Below are 19,956 nucleotides of genomic sequence, written 5' to 3' on the forward strand. Positions count from 1 at the left end.
TATGGTTCTCCCTAATAGAATACCGATTTAGGTTAAGAAAAGTAGGACCCGAAGTGTTGGTTCCCTCCCTGATTTCATAGTCATTTGTTCTTGAGTAGTTGGTATGCTCCATCTAGGGCAAGAGAGTCTCAAGTCTTAGAGAAAAATCATAACTTTTTGAGCAAATTGCAAGTTTTACAAGCAAAATATCAATTTTTGGACTTTAAATTGCGAAAAAAGTTATGGTCCATAGGTAATCCATGGAATGGGGGGAAATTTTGCTTGGCTGTAGGTAACCCACGGCTAGAACAAAAAGTTTTCAAAACTTTTTTTGTTATATTCCTTGATGAATTTGTTTATAAAACCCCAGGGATAGCCCTTTTGTATTTCGGATCTAACCTGTCAATTTTGTAGAAAATAGTCATTCATCGAAACATGCATCAAATTCAAAATAGGTAGAAACTGACGAATCCAGGTAAAAAAGGAATAAAAGTCTTACACACACAACTATACAAGGTATGTAGTGTTTTTATTACAAAATGACCCTTAAAAAACACTCATTTTAGCCAAGAAATGCCTTTGGTACAATGACGAAACATCTTGCCAAAGAATCATCATTGTTGAGGCTCTAGCTCAAGCTTTGCCTCATGCTCCGGTTCATGCTCGGCCTCAGGCTTCGGTTCAGGCTCTACCTTGGGCTTGGTTCTAGCTTTGTCTCCTTTTCAACTTCCAGTTTAGCCTCTAACTCTAGTTCAGCTTGATACTCAGACTCGCACTCTTCAGTGGCATAGTTGGTTTTGGGCTCTGAGGGTCTCGTGAACCAATAGTTTGTGCACCCGACATGGCTGGTTCTCGTTGCATCCCAAGTAGCATTGTTTCTAGTCTGATAGTATCCTTGATGACCAAAATTGCTTGCTCGATGTGGCTCGATAGGTGGCTTCGGGTAGTAAAGTGACTGGTAAGCACTAGCCGAAGTATAAGGAGTACTTTTCCCAGAAACTCCTTGATGTGACCAAAACAATCAAACAAAAATATATACATGTTAATAAGTGTGATCATTTTGTTTTGTTAAATGAATAATTACTAACTAAAATATTTTCTCTACTAACCTAATATGATTCAGGTGGCCTCTAATATGAGGAACTAGCATCTTCTCGTGCCTGTTGGAAAGCCTACAAGAAATAATAGAATGATCGAATCAGAGTTTTCAAAATGAGGGAAAGTCTATCAAGTGATTACTAGTTCACGTTGGAGTTGTTCTATGTAAGAAGTTTGTCAAGCCATATCAAGGTTCCTCCTTTCCTCTCGTTCGAGGTACCTAACCAATTCAGCATCCTATGAGCAAAAACGAGAAGTGGGAAAGCGGTAATGACAACAAAAAAGGAAAAAAAAAAAAAAGGTAAAGAAAGACAACTGGACCTCATGTTGGCGAACATAAACGCCCTCGAATTCCTAAACCCCCTCGACTACCTCAACTAGAGGAAGCAAACACCTAATGGATACCTCCTGGAACCACTTGTTGTAGTTCCCAGGAAGAATCAATTGCTCCCTAGGAATACTCTTAGCATTGGCAAGCAAGCCATCCTCAGTGGCACTGAAATGAGAGGCGTTCTCCCAAGTAGGACATATAAGAAAACTCGTCGATATAACACGAAGAACCATCCTTTGAAAATCAAGAAGGCAAGGTGCAGCAAAATCTGGATGAGCAGAAATAGAAGGTGGTAACTCTAGTACTCAAGGATTGATGATCTAAAAAAAAGAAATGAGTAGCTAAGACAGGGAGGAAAATGAATGAGAATAAAGAAGGACAAAGAAACATGACAATACTTACATCTCGACAGAAGCATCGATCCAAGTGAGCCCGAGCAAACAAACCTCTACTCTTTTGTGTCTTTTTAGGATGGATAGTCAATTTCTGACCCATGGGGTAGTCAGCTCCTCTTGAAGGCATATGAGGACGATAAAAAGGAAAATAGCGATGCGAGAATAATTGCAAAAGAGAAAAGGTATGAGGCACAAAAAAGAGAGTACAGAATCTAAAGTAAAGTTGTGAAATACCTCAACAAAAGGCCAGAAGAAGCATAGAGATATTCCATCACTATGTTGGTCCATCACACCCAAGATCACTCGATCTATTCTCCCAAGTATCATGCTTCCCTAATTGTATTCATGAATACAATCTATGTCTCATACAACTGAAAGGAAGATGGCATCAACTGAAGCTTGGTCCTTAGAGAAGGAGCAAGCACCCAACATAATGAGAAATAATCATCTAAACATGATGATAAAACAAGGGTGATCAACTCAAATCTATACATAAGAACCTACTATACTGGCAGTTGCTTCTATAATGGTTGGGCTTAGAGGAACCATACTTAAGTTTCCATTACTTGGTTAATATTTTTGTCAAAAATGAAGTTTTAAATCAAAGTGTCATTATTCGCAAAAAATATTTTAGAAAATGATGCATTGCGAATCAATTCGAATCTTAAAGATAATGTCCAATATCTTAACATAATAATATTTTTAAGCTGCCATTGCCACACCAGCTTTTACTAATGCCACACCAATTCCTTCTAAATCACCAAAGAATTGACACAATTGGTGTGGTGTTCGTAAAAGTTAGTTTGGCAATAGCAACTCTCTAATATTTCAACTTTAGCTGGAAGCATTGAAAGAAAAATGAGTCATGATAATATGTTCACCTAGTGGCATACTCAAATGACGCCATGCCATGACAAGGTCGGGTGCCGTAGATTTATACGATTGCACTTCCCCATAGAAAAAGGTGTATCCCGAAGTGTTCAGTCAGTTTAGATCTACGGTTCCCAAACTTGTACACGTCATGGAGTCCATGGTTCCCAAACTGAGTCATATGAGTATGCCACGACTCAAGAAAAATATTGCATTCTTTTGTTGATCCACTAACCGTATGAATATGTGGTCTGGTCCATCCCTTGGGAAGTCTACACACAAAAGATCAGTTTAATTGGTGATGTGAATCCATTTATTATTAGCATTGTCTTAAAAATGATTCTAATCATTATCATTAAATTATTCACAAAATACTTTAGGTTGACCACTTGAGTTATTTAATGGTTTTCTTAATTCACCCAAGTCTAATATGATAGGCCTTAGACGAAACTACCAATAAAAATTCTAAAAATCAATTATACTTTATTCAAAAAAATAAATTTTTTTTTGTTAATATCCCTGCTGTAAGACTCGTTTTAGTAAATAGAAATAAAAATTTTCAAAAGTAATTTTTATTCTTTAAAAAATGTTGGAAGTTTTAACTTTCAATTTATAATTTGAATTAATTGTAAAAAATAAGAGGGTAGTTTAGACACATAAAAGTTTGTTAAGTCTTGCTGAACATTTGATATACCCAGCCCCTTGATCGTGGCCTATTAATAAAGATTGACAAAAAAATAAATTATTTTCACAGAAATCCACCGTTTTCAACCTCTTTAATCTATGGCTAAACGTTTTTTTGATTATTTTACCTTAAATTTTATTCAGTCTTACATTTATTTGGTGAAGTCTTCTAAAATAAAATTTTATTGATTTGAAGAACAAATAATATAGGCCACAAAGGACCATTTTTGTCATCACACCCCAAAGTTAATATGAAGGTTTATTTTATTTTATTTGTGTCCACAAGTATTAGTGATGGATTGAAGATGAGGGTATTTTGATCACTTTATAAGTTTTTCCTGGAAGATCATGATAAATGGGTTGCATGGTTTTTAAATTCATCTGGTCTGATTCAAACGTGTCATCCCAGTCCACTGTAAAATGGACGGACTCATTCGAGATACAAGTTGACTAGTCCCATTTTCGAAATATTAGCTGAACTAATAAAAACTTTCAATTGGACTTTCATAATTTTTTATTTTACAAAAAATAACTACTCTTTTATGATATCAGTATGAATAAGAGTAACAAGCTCTGATCCTCCATTCAATTCTATCTATGTTCAGCCTGATCCTTGAGTTCACAGTGTCTCCCAACCTACAAAATAGAACTTGAAAACAATCCGATCCAAGTAAAAGAGGGTTAAGGAAGCTAGAGAACTAAGAAAGTAATAAAATTTTGGGATCTTCGGCAATGTTAATGACGGATCAGATTTCATGCCAATTTTCTTCTTTCTTTCTCCACAAAATCCTGCTAGTTCCTTACTTGTCAGTTTGGTTAGATGTGGAGTTATATAAGTGAATAGTAGACTCACAAAAAGCCCAAAATCACTCATTATTTGCATGATCTACATGGTGTTTTTGGCTACTAATTCATAAATAAATAAAAATAACAATCAGAGGGTTCAACATAATCCCTTAAGGAAACTACGCACTAGGGGACTAAAAATCGACATTCATAAACCATGGGGATCAAAATTCAATTACAGTGGACATAGTGAAACGTAAGAAAAGCAGCAAAATTTCCTCAATTGATCCAACAGTCCCTTAAGGAAACTACTCTTAAAGAACATGCAAGAAAACAAAATTGTACTTATATAGTAAATAAACAGGAAATCGCACGATTTGAAACTCGTTAGTCATCAAGTTTAAGAGAAGTGTATACCAACCTTGTTGAACAAAGAGAGTAGGTACAAGAAATCCACTTGAGTGAGTTTAGAAGATCTCTTCTCCTCAAAATCTCCTTGCTTCAACACACCCAAAATCTTTTCCTTGAAATCAGACTTGTCCCCTCCTACATCACTATCCTCCACCTCCATCTCCTCATCATCTCTTCCATCCTCAATCTCCATACTCGGGTCCTCATTGGTATCAGCCAAAGCAGTTACGTCCACGGCCATCTCTGTCTCCACCGATGATCCATTCTGAGAGAGTTGCAATGCTTGGAGTGTCTTGTAGTTCTTCTCCAACAAAGAAAGAACGGATTTTTGTCTGAAGATCGAACCTAGTGTTTTATTCTTCCGATTGAAACATAAACGGATCAAACCATCCCACTCCTTGAAATTTACAGTTGGAACGGGTTTTCTTGGCTCGATGCGAACAACAGAGGAGTCTACTTTAGGTGGGGGGCGGAAATTGTTTTTTCCCACTTTTAGGAGATGAGAAATACGGGCCAAAAGTTGGGTGTTCACTGAAAGGCGACAATAGAGATTGTCACCGGGTTGCGCAACAAGTCTCATAGCGAATTCCTTTTGGAACATTATGACTGCACATCTGAAAGCCGGTCGGTGTGACAATAATTTAAAGGTGAGAGGAGAAGAGATTTGATAGGGAATGTTTGCCACACAGATATCGAAGTAGGGAAGTTCACACTTGAGCACATCTCCTTGGATAACCTGTATACATCAGGATTGCAAAAGGGAAAAAAAAAAACAGGAGCCAGCTTTAATTAATTTTAACAATCACTTTCAATACAATTGTAGAACAAACAACACAACTAAACATACAGAAACCACATTGACATCTCAGACAGGGATCACCCTTCGACTGAGGCAACTTTGGCCAATTTCAAACACGACCATGCTTCAACAACAAATTTATCTGATTATTTATCATTAAAAACAATACTTATGCCCTTTTGTCGAAATTAGTGATATGGTGGCAACCCTTCCACTGAGGCAATTTTGGTCAATTTCAAACACAACCATGTTTCAAAGACAAATTTATCTGACTATTTATCATTAGAAACAATACTTATGCGCTTTACTGAAATTAGTGACATGGTAGCCATTAGGTATTTTGGAAATTGGGGCAAACAGTAGGGATCAGTAGCATGGTTTCAAAACTCGTCCGAGACCGAGACATATTGCCTGAGTTAATTCGGTATCAGAGCTGAACGAGACCAACTCACAAACCTATTTGATAGGTTCATGTATCGCAAGATAAGCAAGACGTCACAGACGAGATTTTGCAAAATCTTGTCTGAGACAAGCGATACCTAATAGTAATGTCTAAATCGCGAGACAAACGAGACGTATTGGACGAGATTTTGAGTTAAGCGAGACAAACGAGTTGAACATTTTCACCCCTATATTCTTTCGGCCAAATCGATTTTTCTTCATCTCCTCAATCAAGTGAACAAAAAAAAACAAGGTTTTGGGGGAAAAAAATTCAAAAATTTTCAGATTTTTCAAATGATTAAAAACCATTGTCTCAATGCCGAACGAGACAACTCGAACGAAAAGAGACATATCATCCGACTTAACTCGATATCGGGGTTGAACGAGACAAGATGTGAAACCGAGTTTAAAAACCATGATCAGTAGATTTTCCCAACACATCAAGCATTATCAAAAACATTATTTTTATGATTTCTGATTTTTTTTTTCTACAAGCTTTCCCTGAATAAATCAAACTAACTTGCAGATAATTGCCGAATCTGAACATGGTTAGGATCACGCAACAACAAAGCCTTATCTCAAAAGATTTAGGGTCGGGTAATTCCTCCATTCCACTCTAAGAAAACTATGGAAAATAAATTCAAGATTTCAAGAACAATTAACAACAATACATGAAGGAAAGAAAAACAATTTTTTAGGTGAAAAAAAGAAACAATTTTTTTTGGTAAAAAAAAATTAATTTCAAAGCACAGAGAGCAATTAAACATGTGAAAAGGTGTCGAATCATCTTAAATTTAACACCAACAGAACCCAAAAAAAAAAAAATCCTTACCTTCAATCGATTGGAGAATGGTGTTCCTTGAAACCGCCGCTGCAACTCAAGAACCATACGAGGATCCAATTCGACAGCGATAACCATTTTTCCAACTTCAAGTAGCTTCTTTGTGAGATTTCCAGTACCAGGACCTATTTCGAGGATTACATCTGTGCTCTTGATTCCTGATTTTTGAACAATTGTGTCAACCAAAAGAGGGTTCTTGAGGATGTGTTGGCCTTTGGATTTGTGGAAAGATATGCCACCTTGATAGTGATTGGCCGCAGCACGAGATGGTTTCTCTTTCCTGATCTTCCCTCCCGCCATTACTAAAGCACAAAAGCTTTGAATTAGTATTTCTTAGATAAGGCTTTGAACTACAATTTCTCAAATAGGAATTTTTGCAAGTAAGAAGGGAAGCAATTTGAGCCTTTGAGGGGAATTAGAGGCCCATGTGGATACAGGAGTCAGAAGTACTTAGAATATAAGTACTCCCAGAAGTACTTTTTGAAGTACTGTCTGGAGTAGTTCTGACAGAGTTTTGTGTTTGAGAACTATTCTGGATTTTGTTAAAATGACCACAATGCCCTTATATGTAACAATTATTATTTTTAACATTATAACTCAACAACTTAAGCTCCAAAAAGTAACAGTTACTGTTTTTATTCAATAAAAACATTATAACATCATTTTAAACTCAAAATATACTTCCTTTTTTTAAAAAATATTCGACAAAACCTCCCCTAAATATTGGACATATGAAAAATAAAACCTATATAAAAACTTGACAACTATCATATAATAAAACCTGTATCATCATATATAAAACTATATAAAAACATGACAGAAAAAATGGAGTCATACTGAAACACTATTAATATCACTAACGGGGAAAAACATCACAAATTTTTTTCACTTTCCACACAAACCTCAACCATTTTCGGAACCCTCATCCATAGGTTAGTCTCAATGTGTAAGGCTCAAAAGCTTGTTAAAACAATGGCAGAACTTAAGAGGATTGTCTCTTATGAAGATATTGGCTTGAAACTAATTATCTAAACTACTCATGAACTTTATAAACATGTTTCCACATTTTTGTCCCCAAACATGGGAAATTCCATAGTAAATTATATTTCATAAAAATAAGAAGTAAATGACAATTTGATTCCATTAGGACATAATCACAATCACATATGGTTGTGATGGATTAGCTACAGTTTTGCTCAAGAAGGAACCATAACATTCCACTCCATAACTAGTATAATGGTCTAAACTTTCTGCGTTTTAAGAACTTTGGTCTCGATGAAGGATGAGATTAGATAGTCATAAATACATAATCACATAAGGAAATTAAACATAATCCTTTGCACATACCCAGTAAGAGTAAAATATAGATTCAACAAGTGTTTTTGGGTGTTGAGATAATTATCAGACGAGAGAATACTTGCCTATACTAAAGTAGTTTAACCAAATCAACATGCACACAAATACCCTTCTGCTATTGTCAGTTAAGGTTAACATTCAAGGAATGTCTGTGCTTTACCAAGGATAAGAAAACAAACTTCTACCAAATTCAGGCAAGGGAAAAAAACTGACAAATTAAGAAAATTATAATAAGACGATAAATTTGTCAAACAATATAAGAATCATCCAAGTAGAGGAACAATCAACATTCAAGAAGCATCATCCAAGTAAAGATTCAAGAACAACAATTAATGATGAAGTATATTTGGGGTTTCCTCAATCTTTCACATGCATTTGCAGAAATTGGAGATAGAGGAAACCCTCAAAGAAACCCTCGATGTTAAACAATATAAGAATCATCCAAGTAGAGGAACAATCAGCATTCAAGAAGCATCATCCAAGTAAAGATTCAAGAACAACAATTAACGATGAAGTATATTTGGGGGTTTCCTCGATCTTTCACGTGTGTCTGCAGAAATTGGAGATAGAGGAAACCCCCAAAGAAATCCTCGATCTGAATTCAACCAGTATATTTTCAAGAACTCCAATCTAACACACATCTATCTCACCATGATATCTTAAAATCTAGTAGAAGAACAATCAGCATTCAAGAAGCATCATCCAAGTAAAGATTCAAGAACAGCAATTAATGATGAAGCATATTAAGGAGTTTCCTCGATCTTTCACATGTATTTGCAGAAATTGGAGATAGAGGAAACCCCCAAAGAAACCCTGAAAACTCACGGTTAGATAAACTAACCTCGGCGAAAATCATCCCTTGAATCGATTAAAGAAGTGAAAGATTTCGTCGCCGCTGCAATCAGAATTTTCGATGAATAAAATCAATTTCTACCGCATCAATCATTGATGGGGGTATGGGTTAGGGTTCAAATAAAAACGAAGAAGATCGTTGATGGGTATGAGTTAGGGTTCAAAGGGTATGAGTTAGGGTTCAAACAAAAAGAAGAAGATAATTGATGGTATGAGTTAGGGTTCGAACAAATCGAAGGTAAGGAACCAAACAACTGAAATGTAGAAGAGATGATTTTGAGAGATGGGTGATTTCAAGAGATCGAATTCAAAGACTAGAAGTGTATGAAACTGTCCGTGAGTAAAGCTTGGGCGGAGAAGATAGTCTCACAAGACCTAATTTGATGAGAATGGAGAAGAAAGAGAGAAAGAATCGTGACAAGAGAAGAGAGGAGTCTTTCTTCTTTGTAGCAGAGTTGGAGATGGATGGCCATGAGTTAGGGATCAAACAAAATGAAGAAAATAATAGGTAAAGGAGTAATTTTCATTTTTTTTTTTTTAGGGGCATACTTGCAAACAAACTATTAAAATGACATGAATCTGGTACTCCCGCAAAAGCAAATTTGAGAAGTAGAGGTTGGGCCCGTTTGGATACAGGAGCCAGAAGTACTTCAAACATTAGTACTCCTAGAAGTACTTTTTGAAGTATTATCTGAAGTAGTTCTGACAAAGTTTTGTTTTTGGATGTAGGTTCTGAGAAGTACTTTCAGAAATACTTCTGGCAGAGTTTTATGTTTGAGAACTGTTCTAGACTCTGTTAAAATAACCAAAATGCCCTTACATGTAACAATTATTGTTTTTAACATTATAACTTAACAACTTATGCTCCAAAAAAAGTAACAATTACTGTTTTTATTCAATAAAACATTATAACATCATGACCAAATACAATCCATTTTGACATTTCTAATATCATTAGAAAATTTGAAATAAATTATATGAAAATTTGGAATATTTATTCTTGATGGTTATAATGTTAAAAAAGAGTATTTTTGTTGACAATGATCTGGTATCATGTCAAGCATGACAACTGATATGCTGTTGGATCTTCCAACATACTTATGGGCCTCAAAAACAGGAGTACCAAATTTGATTTTATATAGAGAGGAAAGAAAGTGCTAGCCTATAAGGTGGCAAAGTCCACGAGTGATTATACCTCAAATAGGGGTTCAAAACCTTGACCTCACCCTATAGAATGTATTTCATTGTTGTTGGTAAAGAGGATCAAAAGGTGTAAATGTGCTGAACCAAAAATACAACAATATTTCAAATTTATCATTCATTCAGAATAGATTTCAATTTAATGAGCAACAAAAAGTCATATACATCAACACCTCTATGATCCAATGTGAATTAAACTTCTTGTTTCAGACCTGAAATCTTTCAAGAAACAGATTTCAGCCTAACCCACAAACCAAATAATCACTAATATCTACTCTGATGAATTAAAAGCAAATAATGATCAATAGTGAAGCTTACAACTGAAATCAAACTCAAATAAAGAAGAAAACACAATAAAACTAAATAATAAAAAAAAAAAAGTAAAAACAGAACATAATTTTCTGTGTTACGTATGAGATTAAACAAACCCTAGAGAGCTATCATCAAACAAGAAGAACAAACTCCTCCACCCTCAAAACGCAACTAAATCAAACAAAATAAGGACCAAAAGCCTTAAATTTTTGTCGATCAGGTAGATGAATTACCTCTACACGAGCTAAGATGAAAGAGAGATAGTTATTGAAATCGGGAAATTGACTATAGTGCTGAAGTTGCTGCCAAATCGGAGGTTTATCTGAATTGGGAGAAATCTGTTGTTCGAGAAGATTGTTTTAGGTTAGGGTTTTATTTTTTTGGTTATGGGGAGGTGCTGATCGAAGTGGTTGCTGATGCTGATGCAGCGTGACGACGACGAGGAGGAGCTACTGCTGAAGCGTGACGAGGAGTAGGAGCTGCTGCGGTTGATCGAAGAGGTCAAAACCCTTAAGAAGGTTTTTGGTTTTGGTTTTAGGAACAAGCCGTGGACAATAATAGGGTCACTTATGGATCTGACTTACTAGTTTATTGGATCGGATCTTCATTGGATCCATATTTGAATATGAATCCAATCCAATATCCTATTTAGTTCCTTTGAGCCCTCTGTGCGTCAATCGAGGGCACCATCAAAGGGAAATTTTAAAGAAATTCACAAATTGCTTTGAATTGAAGTTTGACTCTATTAATATTAAATTTAGAGATATATTCAATCATTTTTGGTGAATATTCTAGTAAGGGATTGACTAGTTGCACACCACTAACTCTCTATTGCACTTCAATTGTAAAATGCCGCTTTTAAAATTTTATTTTAAATCTCTATCTTAACCTATTAGTTGCACTTCTTGTGTTTTCATGCGATTCTACCACACGTATAAAAAAATAAAAGAAAAATGCTGAAATGACAAAAAGTATTTATTGCGATTCTCACAAAGTCTGACGTGGGATGTGCACATAACCATAGATGTGTTTTCTTGTGATACAAGTAAAAAATCATCTATGGCTCTGTATGCATGTCCACGTCAGACTTGTGAGAATCACAGTAAATCCTGTGTCACCCAGCAAGACTCTAAATAAAAAACTTGCTCCCTATTTATGATCCATTAAAAAGGGTCAATTTCAAAGAATCTTCTTCAAACTTTGATATCAAGCACTCTTCGATATCACAATGATAAAGAAGGTTTCAAACACTCTCTCACTTGTTTGACTAATAAAATAAATATGCTTGGACTGAAACATTAAAGCATGTAGGCAGAGAATAACTTTTATGTGGCCTTATTTGAGAATGAGAAATAACTATGAAAGGGGAATATAACTTTTTTAGAGAGATTCTATTGTCACCAACTTTTTACGAAGAACACCGTAACATGCGTGCTAATCCTTCGTTAAAATCATATGAATTGATGGAGTGGAACTGGTAATGGGTGATGTGCAACTAGTTGCTCCCTTTGAGTAATTCCCATCTTTTTTAAGCTGATGGTATATTCCCTTGACCTCTATCTTCTCTAATAGACAAATGAAAAATGTTCTACGCCACTAAAAATATGAAAGAACAAAATCATCAAAAAATCAAGTAATCCAAAGTTCCATCAGAATCACACAGATGCTGGAAGCTAGAAGCTAGAAAGCCAATGTGAGCAGTTTTTGGTTTCTATCCTTTTTCAACTTCTCACTTCTCTACAAGAAGCAATTTGAACATAATCAAAAAGTATTTTTGAGGGCTAAAAGTACCAGAAGCAACCCCGAATGCAACCTCAGAAATTTGCATTATTATAGCCAAAAGGTTACTAGCAGTAAAGCGGGAAGGAGAAGAAAAAAACCTAACAAATCTGGAATTCCAACAGATAGCAACAGCAATGGAAACCTTCGAGTTAATTTATATAAACAGAGTAAACTTTATAGGCTCGTCGAGCAAATTCGTATTCTAGCAAATGAATTTTTCTGCAATGTCATCATATAATAATATAGTGCCTTAGACAATCAAGCTCCTGTTCTACTGCAGGACTGGAAGAGAATTACTGCTCAGTAAAACCCAGCAATTCAATCTGAATTCTCATTTTACCGCCTTTGCTCCCAGCTTTTATAAGCACTTCTTAATGGAACGTTATGTGACGTCTCTTTGCAGGAGCAAAGTCCAGCTATCATGGTTGGTATCAATGTCTCTGAATTCTATATTCAATCCCTTTCGGAGTGAGGAAAGTATTTGTGGGCGTCAAATGGCTGAGTCTTGGAAACTGGATCGCGGTTGTCAAAACTGGTTCCCCTGTTCATAGGGGCAAATGCTGCAATAAGAGAATAAAATATGTCAAAGGCACAAACAGTAGAACACACAGAAAAACTCATGTAGACCTTAAAAAAACTGAAGCTAAGTATGTCATTTATTCGGTATTGAAAGAATCTAAAATAATGATGAAAACTTATGATCAAAGTCAAGCTTAAGGAGACAATTTAAAAGCAAATTTGCTTTTGCAAAAATCTAAGAGCCCATGTAGCCTGTTAAGTGAACGCACTCAATAAAAGTTAATTGGAAATAATAAAAGGAGAAAAAAAAATGAGAGCACGAGAATTGGATTAACATTCAAATTGTTAGCAAAGACAAAGATATCCAAACAAGCACAACCAACCTCTCTTTCTCATTGATTTCTCCCTATCATATTCAAACTTATCCCGAATTTGGCCAACCTTTTCCCATGTATCACCTTGTCTGTTTGGCTCGAAACCATGGTCCTGCATTTTAAAATCATTAACTTACATAAGAAGAGAAATTATTCAAAACATCCTAAAGCATGTTCAATATCCAAAAAGTTTAAATGTGATGCAGCAAGGTATTCCATTCTTTTGATGCACCATTAGTTTGGCAATTCACGTATATCAGGTTTGTGGGGGGTTAGTGTTTCTGTCTCATTATATCAATGTGGCAACAACGCAAGTATCTATGTCCTTGTTAAATACAATCTATATTTCATGAACTCTTTTAAAGGCATGAAGTACGCATATCGGATAACATCAAATTGGACACTAACAGACTCTAGTGCAATATTTCTGACTTTCTTCTTTCTTTATGGGAACATTATTACTAGCATTTATCATAAAATATGAGTTCTACCCTTTCAATTATTACTTTCTTTGTAGAAAATACAGTAGAAATATATGAGATCTCCTTTCTATAGGTATATGTAGAAAATATAGTGTGATACTTCTGACTTTTTTCTTTCTTTATGGGAACATATTGACTAGTATTTGTCACAAAATATGAGTTCTACCCTTCAGATTGGAATTTTCTTTGTAGAAAATACAATAGAAATATATGTAATCTCCTTTCTATAGGTATATATTTTATCGAGGAAAAGCTTGAGGTTAGGCAGACCTGATGAGATTTTGTTAATCATAAACAAAAAGTACAAGCAGTAATACTTAAAACCATTTGCATCATCCAAAGCAATTCTTGGATAGCTAGCAAAGACAAAAATAGATTTCTCCCTGGGACTTAAAACCATATTTTCAAGTAGAATTTTTGACCATTAAGTATTCATAAAATATCTGAATCTGCAAAAATATTCATAAACTTTGCCAGATTTTGCTAAATGAACAAGAATTCAATCACATATATACACTTACAATGCTATACGATAGAATAGAAAGCAAGTACTAGACTATTTCATGGAAGTCAAATTCCGAGAGACGAATGTATTATAACCAAGTTGTCAAAAATGAAAAAGAGAAAGAAGAGACATTAAAAATGTAAATAAATGACATTGGTACCTTAGTCTGCTCAGCTTGGGATCTCCTTCTCCTAGAGCACAAAAATGAGATATATAAGTCCCACTTCATGTGTGTAATATCTCAATTACATGCTATTTCTATTAAAACAAAATAAAACCTTGGTTTATTACTAACAGAATTAGAAATTGACTGATGTCTTTAAAAGAAAGCATAGACCAGAAAAGAAATTGAATAAATAGCAATGCATAATGGACACATAAAATCCATATAATAATGGATTCAAACAGGTTTAGATTTATTATGTAACTAAAGAAAATTGATTCTTGTAACTAAAATGAGCATCATTTCTAAAACTCATCACGCAATTTTTCTCACTAATAAGTAAAAGCATAAAATATATCCAGATAAATAAAAAAGAGCCTATGTTCCTTATATCAAATAAGATTTTTTTACTACTCATCACTATGATTATTGCTGAAACTAACCAAGCAATCTGTTTGGTGAAGCAAGATTCGGAAAGTGGTGTAGATGACATGTGCATGGCATAAAGAAAATCAAACAAACCAAATTCAATACCAAGATGTTACAAGTAACCTAAAATAATGGGCTGGAAAATTTGAGAAAAAGCTCGAGTTAATGTAAACCTGTACGGTGAAAAATCAAGGTCATCATCCTCGGCAGATTCATAGTTGGCATGATCTTGGGCAAGCTTTTTTGAGTAACCTTCGTCCCAATAGAGTCTTTCCCAATTTTCTCTGAGCTCCTGATATAGTTCCATATATCTTTTACACCAAGGTTCATGTTCCTTTCAATTAAAAGGATGAGAATTGTCAGACTACAAAATATATTAGACACATTTTCACCAAAATACACAATTGTAATAGCCTTAATTAGAATTATAAATGTCAAAGCAGCTAAAGGGGGAAAGATGTGGGAGAAATGAACATTGAGCTTATTTCAAACATGAAATGCTAGGATGAAGAAATTGTTAAGATGGCAAAATGCCCAGAAAACACTTTCTCAAAAGCATTTCTTTTCTTTTCTCTTTTACTACTTTTTATAAGTATAGATATTTTCTTCAAAGAAAGGAAAGGCTAAAAAAGAAGTCTACCGGGGATGTTGGGTGCTGATCTACCATGGCGAACAATAAAGAAAGAGAGATGAAAGAAAAGGAAAAAAATGCATTTACCATTGGAAATTAATTATGGAGGGAGAATAATACTATACAAAATTATTAATATTCAATCAACAAAGACTTTTAAAGCTCAAAAAGATGATATCTTTTATATAATATATTTTTCCCTTTACATTTTGATCACAAGTGCACAAAGGGTGTAGGGAGATTACCTTGAAGATATAATGAATCTCCTCGATTGAAGGATTACTGTGATATACAATGTGCACTGTCCGATCACAGTCAAATCACTATTTTTTAAGATTTATGATATTACACAAAAGAAACGACTAAAACTAATATATTTTAGATTTTTCTAAGTGTGAAAAAATTGGAGATGAAATAATTTATATACACTTATTTATGTGTCTATTCCCCAAGAACACTTGTACAGTCAAGAAATTTGTGTCAAATCTGGATAGGCATATGCTTCTTAAAAAGAAAATATTTACAATACAATGTAGTAGTTTATAATTCCCAAAGAGCATATTTTCAACTTAGTAAGTTGGATTGATACTCCAAAATTTTATGACTGCTTCCAATAGGTATTCTATGAATTCTGCAATCGAGATCATATCTAGACAGACCTCTTCCCAACTAGTACAATCATAATCGATCACAGACATGACTGATTGCAACCACTCTTTCAAAAACACAATTCGAACCACTTAATCCAAAACATATATATAGAAAATATTCCAAAAATCCCCTCCCACTTTCAAAATAACATATGATTTAAAAAAGTATTATATAATAACAACAATTGCACCACTAAAATTGGCCGCCTATGTGCTCTTTACGGGGTTCAAACTTTCATAGTTCTTACAAGGCAATAAACACCACAAAAAAAAAAAAATGACAACTTAACATCATCGTAAAAATAGTACCTCGATGAAGTGTCTTTTGAACTAAAACTTCCACGTAGTGCAAATAAAACATATATCTATCAAAATGTTAGGTTAACTGATCTTAAATCAAGGACCCTTACAGATGAACCAAACTCATTTGTACATACACATTTCTATAAGCAAGAATGATCTTTAAAGCTTGCACAATAATGGCCATGCGAAAATATCTAGATTTCGTGAGTGCTCTAGAAATGGTCTAGAATTCATAAAAAATGGCCTAATTTTTTCACTCATAGGAAACTCCATAAATAGTGATCCCGTGAGTCACCCATATGAAGAATTTGCATCCAATCTTTTTCTTGTAGGAACCAACACTAAATGTCTAAGAATGGGGCAATTATAAAGTTTCTAGTATCTCACTAAACAACACATTCAACTTTTTAGTACCTATTCAACCTTGCCTATCATTTCAAGACTAAAGTTGGGTTCCCATTAAATGGTGGTTGAATTTACTATATTGACCTCAACCCCATCCATTTATAAGTGAGATACATCACCTATTTAACAAGACGTTTTGGTTAAAGGATCTGCTAAGTTTTTATTTGACTTCACATAGTCTATTGTAATTACTCTGCTCTTGAGCAATTGTTTGAGATGATGATGTTTGTGACTTATATGTGAAGACTTGTCATTGTATGTCATATTTGAGACTCTATACAATGTAGACTAGCTATCACAATTGATCATTATTGCTGGAGTGGGCTTTTTCCAAAGTGGGATATCTACCAATAAGTTTCTAAGCCACTCAACTTCTTTACTTGCATCTGCCAAGGCTATACATTAGCCAATATAGTAGAATAAAAAATGCAAGTCTGCTTCTTGGATCCCCAAGATACAGCAACAACTTCTAGCATAAAGATCCAACCAATAGTGGACTTAGACTTTGATTCATGGTTATTTGAACCACCATCACTATATCCTTCTACCACACCAGGATATCCAACATAGTGTAAGCCATAGTTCATAATCCCTTTCAAGTATCTAAAATATCTAGAAACTGCATTATAATATTCTCTTCCTGGATTACTAGTAAATTGACAAAGCACCCCAACATCAAATATGATATATGGTCTTGTGCAATGCATAACATATATAAAACTTCCTCCAATACTAGCATACTCCAATTGAGCATTACAATGACTAGTGTTTTTCATTAATTAAATATTGGGATCAATAGGGATAGGTGCTGGCTTTTGATCTGTCCAAATATAATCTAAACTGCAAGATTGAAGGAGTGCCTATTAGGAATAGTCATAAAATTATCAAAACTCAATCTAGCCCACTAAGTTGAAAAGGCGTCTATTGGGAATTATAAACCATTATATTGTATTGTAATACCAGAAAAAAAAAATTCTATCCAAAAATTCAAATATAGGATTGATAGGTGTCTCTTAATAAAATGTATGTACTACCCAACTTTGACCTAAGCTTTTGACCGTATAAATGTTCTTTGGAATAGACAAATAAATGTCTCTATAAGCTATTCCATGCTTTAATTCTTCCACACTTGGAAAAATCCAGAATATAATAACTTTAGTTTTTTATTTTGAGTAACATCATCAGTATTAAAAGAGAGTAATCTGACCGTGATCGAAAGATATACAATCTGCATCACAGTGATCCTTCGATTAAAGGACTTCATTGTCTCCTCAAGGCAATATCTCTACATGTTTTGTGCACTTGTAATTAAGATCTAAAGGGGATAAATATTGCCGAAAATATATTATCTTTCAAACCTTATTATTGATCGAATTTGTATAATTCTGCATATTATTAGTCTCTCTTCATAATCAATTTCTAACTTATGCAACAATATACAAGTAGACAACAAGCTATTACTCCCCAATAATCAATATTTCCATCAAAAGATGAAGTCCTCGAAAAACACTCGTCTAAAGATGCTTTGCAACAAAGCCCACAAAAACATAAGGCCCTCAATGGAAAGTGCAATGGCTTAAATGCCCCCCCCCCCCCCCCCACCCACACACACACACACACACACACACACACACACACACACACGCACAAACACCCACTGATTTCATTTATCAATAGTCCCAAAACATAAAAATGGGAGAAATTTAACCTCTATATAATGAGATCAAAGAAAAGAATCCCAACTGCGACAATGTTCCAATGAATCTTTAACTGCTAAAAGAAGACACAATAAATGTCCTGAGCCATAGGGCCACACGAATAAGTAAATGGTTCACAAATTCAGCTATATTGTCTTACAAGCTAAGCAAAAGTTAACCATAATCCAGTTGTGGGTTAGTCGGCCACACGAATAAGTAAATGGTTCACAAATTCAGATATATTGTCTTACAGGCTAGGCAAAAGGTAACCATAATCCAGTAGTCAGATTTTATAAAGAATATTAATCCAAACTACAAATAAATAAATAAAAAATACGATCTTTAAAGGAAATCTTAAAGCCCCAAACAAAGGATATTGGGAAAAAAAAAAGATTTTTGGCCAAAAAAGAGAGTAAAACAAGGTAAAAAAGATCTCAAATATTCACTAAGTATCGTTGAAAGGGAAACCCTAGAATGAAATTCAAAGAGGAGGGTACGAAGACCAAACCGATTCCTTAAGAACGAGACGAGTACGGCGCATGAACTGCTCTCTCATCTGCTTGCGACGCTTGTTGGGAAGATTATCTCTCGGAATCACAAATCTCTCTCTTGGAGGAACATTGTCTCCAATCTCGTGCATCTCTCCATCAACCACCCACCACTCTGATTTTTCGTCCACTTTCTTCATCTTCGATGTTGATGGGTATTTGCTTCTCCTCGTAGAAGATGAACCAGAACCAGAACTAGCACCAACCCTAGACCATCTGAGTTGCTGGAACTCATATTGGGTGGAGGATCCCACCAACCTCTGCAGTTGTCTTGCTAGTGAGAGCATGAGAACGTTAACTGGCACTGAAACTCAAAAGGGCGTAAAAGGGTGGGCACCTGTTTGAAGTTTGGACTTTGGTTGTAGGAGGGCGCTCATGTTGTCATGTTTGATAATACTTGACACACCCCTGCATTTTTTTCAAAATAAATAACGTACCCCCTTTGAGCTTGGACTCACATGATGGACTATTGAATGGAATATAAACCCCATGACATGACATGTCATGTGCTAGAATCATACATATTTCCTCGAGATACACAACAGCACATGATACATCAGGGAGTGTATGTCAGAGGGGGTGTCCAAAAATCACAACTCCGAATGAATAACCTGAATGACTAATGATGAAATGACGCGTTAAACTGTACGTGATCGATGTGGCAAGTGCACAGAACTGTAGATCTTTTTCTTTGGGATACAATCTTTTTCCTTGTGTATCCTGAAGAAAAAGATTTGTGATTTTGTGCACTTTGCCATGCCAATCACGTACAAATTGTGTATGTTTTAGCATGTTAATTTATCTGAATGCCCTTTTCTTCACCTATCCTTGATGATTCAAGTGAAAGAATCAGCCTCATGGGTATTTAAAATATTTACTTTAAAAAACACTTACATAACCATTAGTAAAGAAAAAGCGCCTTACTAAGGCTTATCCAACGTCAAAACAAAACCTAAAGATTCATAATTAATTCCAATAGTCAAGTAAAGCTGAAAAAAATAATTTCAGTTGGATTATCTTGAGAAATAGAAAAGTAGGGTGGTTGATCGGCAAGTTCAGACCAGGCGGCTTGGTTAAAACTTATAGAGGTGGGTTATGCCTTAGCTCATTCAT

General features: G+C 34.9%; 2 protein-coding genes across 6 annotated transcripts; both read right to left on the reverse strand.

Moving 5' to 3' along the window:
• Positions 1-524: 524 nt before the first annotated feature.
• Positions 525-10,900, reverse strand: LOC147404586 (ribosomal RNA small subunit methyltransferase-like). 5 transcript variants are annotated; one of them, XM_086440621.1, is made up of 5 exons: positions 10,589-10,900; positions 6,627-6,937; positions 4,565-5,290; positions 1,089-1,151; positions 525-981 (listed from the first exon to the last, which is right to left on the reverse strand). In XM_086440621.1, the coding sequence occupies exons 2-4, from the start codon at positions 6,933-6,935 to the stop codon at positions 1,110-1,112; spliced, it is 1,077 nt and encodes a 358-aa protein (XP_086296747.1). In that variant the 5' UTR covers positions 6,936-6,937; positions 10,589-10,900; the 3' UTR covers positions 525-981; positions 1,089-1,109. The 5 variants fall into 5 exon arrangements, 4 of the variants coding, with proteins under 4 accessions (XP_086296747.1, XP_086296745.1, XP_086296748.1 ...); XR_015177830.1 differs by lacking the exon at positions 525-981 and adding an exon at positions 1,811-2,208 and having other exon boundaries at positions 1,112-1,151; XM_086440619.1 differs by lacking the exons at positions 525-981; positions 1,089-1,151 and adding an exon at positions 1,779-2,208.
• A 1,259-nt stretch (positions 10,901-12,159) lies between these two features.
• Positions 12,160-19,228, reverse strand: LOC147404587 (uncharacterized). Its single transcript, XM_086440624.1, has 5 exons — positions 18,804-19,228; positions 14,783-14,943; positions 14,178-14,208; positions 13,040-13,142; positions 12,160-12,697 (listed from the first exon to the last, which is right to left on the reverse strand). The coding sequence occupies exons 1-5, from the start codon at positions 19,128-19,130 to the stop codon at positions 12,591-12,593; spliced, it is 729 nt and encodes a 242-aa protein (XP_086296750.1). The 5' UTR covers positions 19,131-19,228; the 3' UTR covers positions 12,160-12,590.
• Positions 19,229-19,956: the final 728 nt, after the last annotated feature.

This window comes from Akebia trifoliata, chromosome 4 (genome assembly GCF_017979445.1).
Source record: "Akebia trifoliata isolate Shusen 1 chromosome 4, ASM1797944v1, whole genome shotgun sequence".
In the NCBI taxonomy this organism is placed as follows: Eukaryota; Viridiplantae; Streptophyta; class Magnoliopsida; order Ranunculales; family Lardizabalaceae; genus Akebia; species Akebia trifoliata.

Bases quoted from the DNA above. Each gene is read 5' to 3' on its own strand.
- LOC147404587 (XM_086440624.1), bottom strand. From the start codon at position 19,130: ATGCTCTCACTAGCAAGACAACTGCAGAGGTTGGTGGGATCCTCCACC. The intron at 14,209-14,782 runs GTTTACATTAAC...TTTGTGCTCTAG, and splicing joins CTTGATTTTTCACCGTACAG to GAGAAGGAGATCCCAAGCTG. The intron at 12,698-13,039 runs GTTGGTTGTGCT...CTCTTATTGCAG, and splicing joins GAAATCAATGAGAAAGAGAG to CATTTGCCCCTATGAACAGG.
- LOC147404586 (XM_086440621.1), bottom strand. From the start codon at position 6,935: ATGGCGGGAGGGAAGATCAGGAAAGAGAAACCATCTCGTGCTGCGGCC. The intron at 5,291-6,626 runs GTAAGGATTTTT...TGATGTATACAG, and splicing joins CATTCTCCAATCGATTGAAG to GTTATCCAAGGAGATGTGCT. The intron at 1,152-4,564 runs GTTGGTATACAC...TATTTCTTGTAG, and splicing joins TACTCTCTTTGTTCAACAAG to GCTTTCCAACAGGCACGAGA.